Below are 1,909 nucleotides of genomic sequence, written 5' to 3'. Positions count from 1 at the left end.
CAGTGGTAAGCGCCCACTTTGAGAGAYACCCCAGATTCCCCAGCCATGCATATTCCATACAGCCTGGCGCAGGCAGAGGTCTCTTGTCACCCTTTGTGCTGATCCTGAGCAGCTCCTTCCTTCACCTCCCAGCCCCTCCGGACCCCTCTCAGAGGCCCATGGCTCGCCCACACGCACATGCTGGGTCTGAGACTCCCACCCAGCGCTTCGTGACGGCAATCACGGTGTTTAAGATGAGCAGCATCCCCACGTGAGAAGCCTCGAGGTGCAGCACTGCCGTCAGCTCAGCCCCATGGGCCTGCTGCTCTCCAAGGCACCGGCGCTCCGAGCAGCCTGCGGTAGCCGCGGCGCTGGACGCTGTGACACGGCCGGCTCCTTTTAGGGGTCAACCTGCTGGAGAGCAGCTCCACAGAGAGGGACCTGGGAGTCCTGGTTGACACCAAGTTAACCATGAGTCAGCAGTGTGCCCTCGTGGCCAAGAAGGCCAATGGGATCCTGGCCTGCATCAGGAGGAGTGTTGCCAGCAGGTCAAGGGAGGTGATTCTGCCCCTCTCCTCAGCTCTGGCGAGGCCGCACCTGGAGTACTGTGTGCAGTTCTGGGCACCCCAGTATAAGAGGGACATGGAGCTTCTCGAGAGGGTCCAGAGAAGAGCAACCCGGGTGATTAAGGGAATGGAACATCTCTCATACGAGGAGAGGCTGAGTGAGCTGGGCCTGTTTTCTCTGGAGAAGGGAAGGCTGAGAGGGGATATGATTAACATGTATAAGTTCAGGAAGGGAGAATGCAGGGAGGAAGGGGACAAGCTGTTCTCACTGGTGGCCAGCGATAGGACGAGGGGTAATGGCCATAAGCTGGAGCACAGGAAGTTCCATCTCCATGTGAGGAAGAACTTCTTTCCTGTGAGGGTGACAGAACAGTGGAACAGGCTGCCCAGGGAGGTTGTGGAGTCTCCTTCTCTGGAGGCCTTCAAAACCTGCCTGGATGCCACCCTGTGCCACATGCTCTAGGTGTGCCTGCTTGAGCAGGAAGGTTGGACTAGGTGATCTCTAGAGGTCCCTTCCAACCTTGAATATTCTGTGATTCTGTGATTCTGTGAGCTCATGGGCTTCCGCCTCCTTCTCCACTGGCATGCGGCCCGCTCGGGACATGCAGCGCTTCGCAAACCCGCTCCTCAGGCATGTCATCCACAGAGGCCGCTTTGATGCGGCATCGCAGACGCAGTGCCTGCAATATTTAAAAGCTCTGCGGGACCTGCAGCTTAAGGGCTTCAACACCGTTTTTTTAGGAGAAACGGATATTCCAGAAAGCCTCGTAACAGGAGATAAAACAGCTGAGGAAGACAACCGGGGCTGGCCAATATGGACACTTGTTCAYGCCAGCAGCAGCCAGGGGTGGGTGCCTTGGAGGTACAGACTRCTGTTAAGAGATGAACTGTCCATCGATTGGCAGGAAGCCATTTTTCAAGAGCTGTGTGATTCTCTGACCCTGTCCTACGGAAAATGTGTAATTGTGACGAGGGACAAGAGGCAACTGACGTCCGTGGGGACCAAAGAAGTCAAGGATCAGGAGACGGGCACTCAGCCTCCAGTGCCACCAGTCATCTACATGTCCAGCATTAAGTGTTGCCCTGAAATTGCTAGAGCAAATGGCCATGAGCTTCTCGCTGTGCCCTCATCTTACAGCTACCTCTACCCAATGGATATTGCATGGTCTTCTTTGAAATGGTTTATTATAAACAACAGGCAAGGCTTTGCCCTGAGGTCTTTTGAGAGGACCTACTCCTATAGGTGCATTCTCCTCAGCGACTTGATTGTGAAAGGAATAGAGAAGATGACTCCAAGCAAATGGAAGATAGCGATCAACAAAGCAAAGAGATGGGAAAACTACTACCTGAACACATTTTCTTAA

At 54.4% G+C, this 1,909-nt stretch overlaps 1 protein-coding gene across 1 annotated transcript; it reads left to right on the top strand.

The window, feature by feature from the left end:
- Positions 1-1,147: 1,147 nt before the first annotated feature.
- Positions 1,148-1,909, top strand: FAM243A (family with sequence similarity 243 member A). Its single transcript, XM_026040361.1, has one exon. The coding sequence runs from the start codon at positions 1,148-1,150 to the stop codon at positions 1,907-1,909; it is 762 nt and encodes a 253-aa protein (XP_025896146.1).

Source organism: Nothoprocta perdicaria, unplaced genomic scaffold (genome assembly GCF_003342845.1).
Source record: "Nothoprocta perdicaria isolate Ctin4 unplaced genomic scaffold, notPer1 scaffold_254, whole genome shotgun sequence".
NCBI classification, from domain to species: domain Eukaryota; kingdom Metazoa; phylum Chordata; class Aves; order Tinamiformes; family Tinamidae; genus Nothoprocta; species Nothoprocta perdicaria.
Note: the sequence above shows the minus strand (reverse complement) of the source record. Positions and strands in the feature narration are given on the sequence as shown.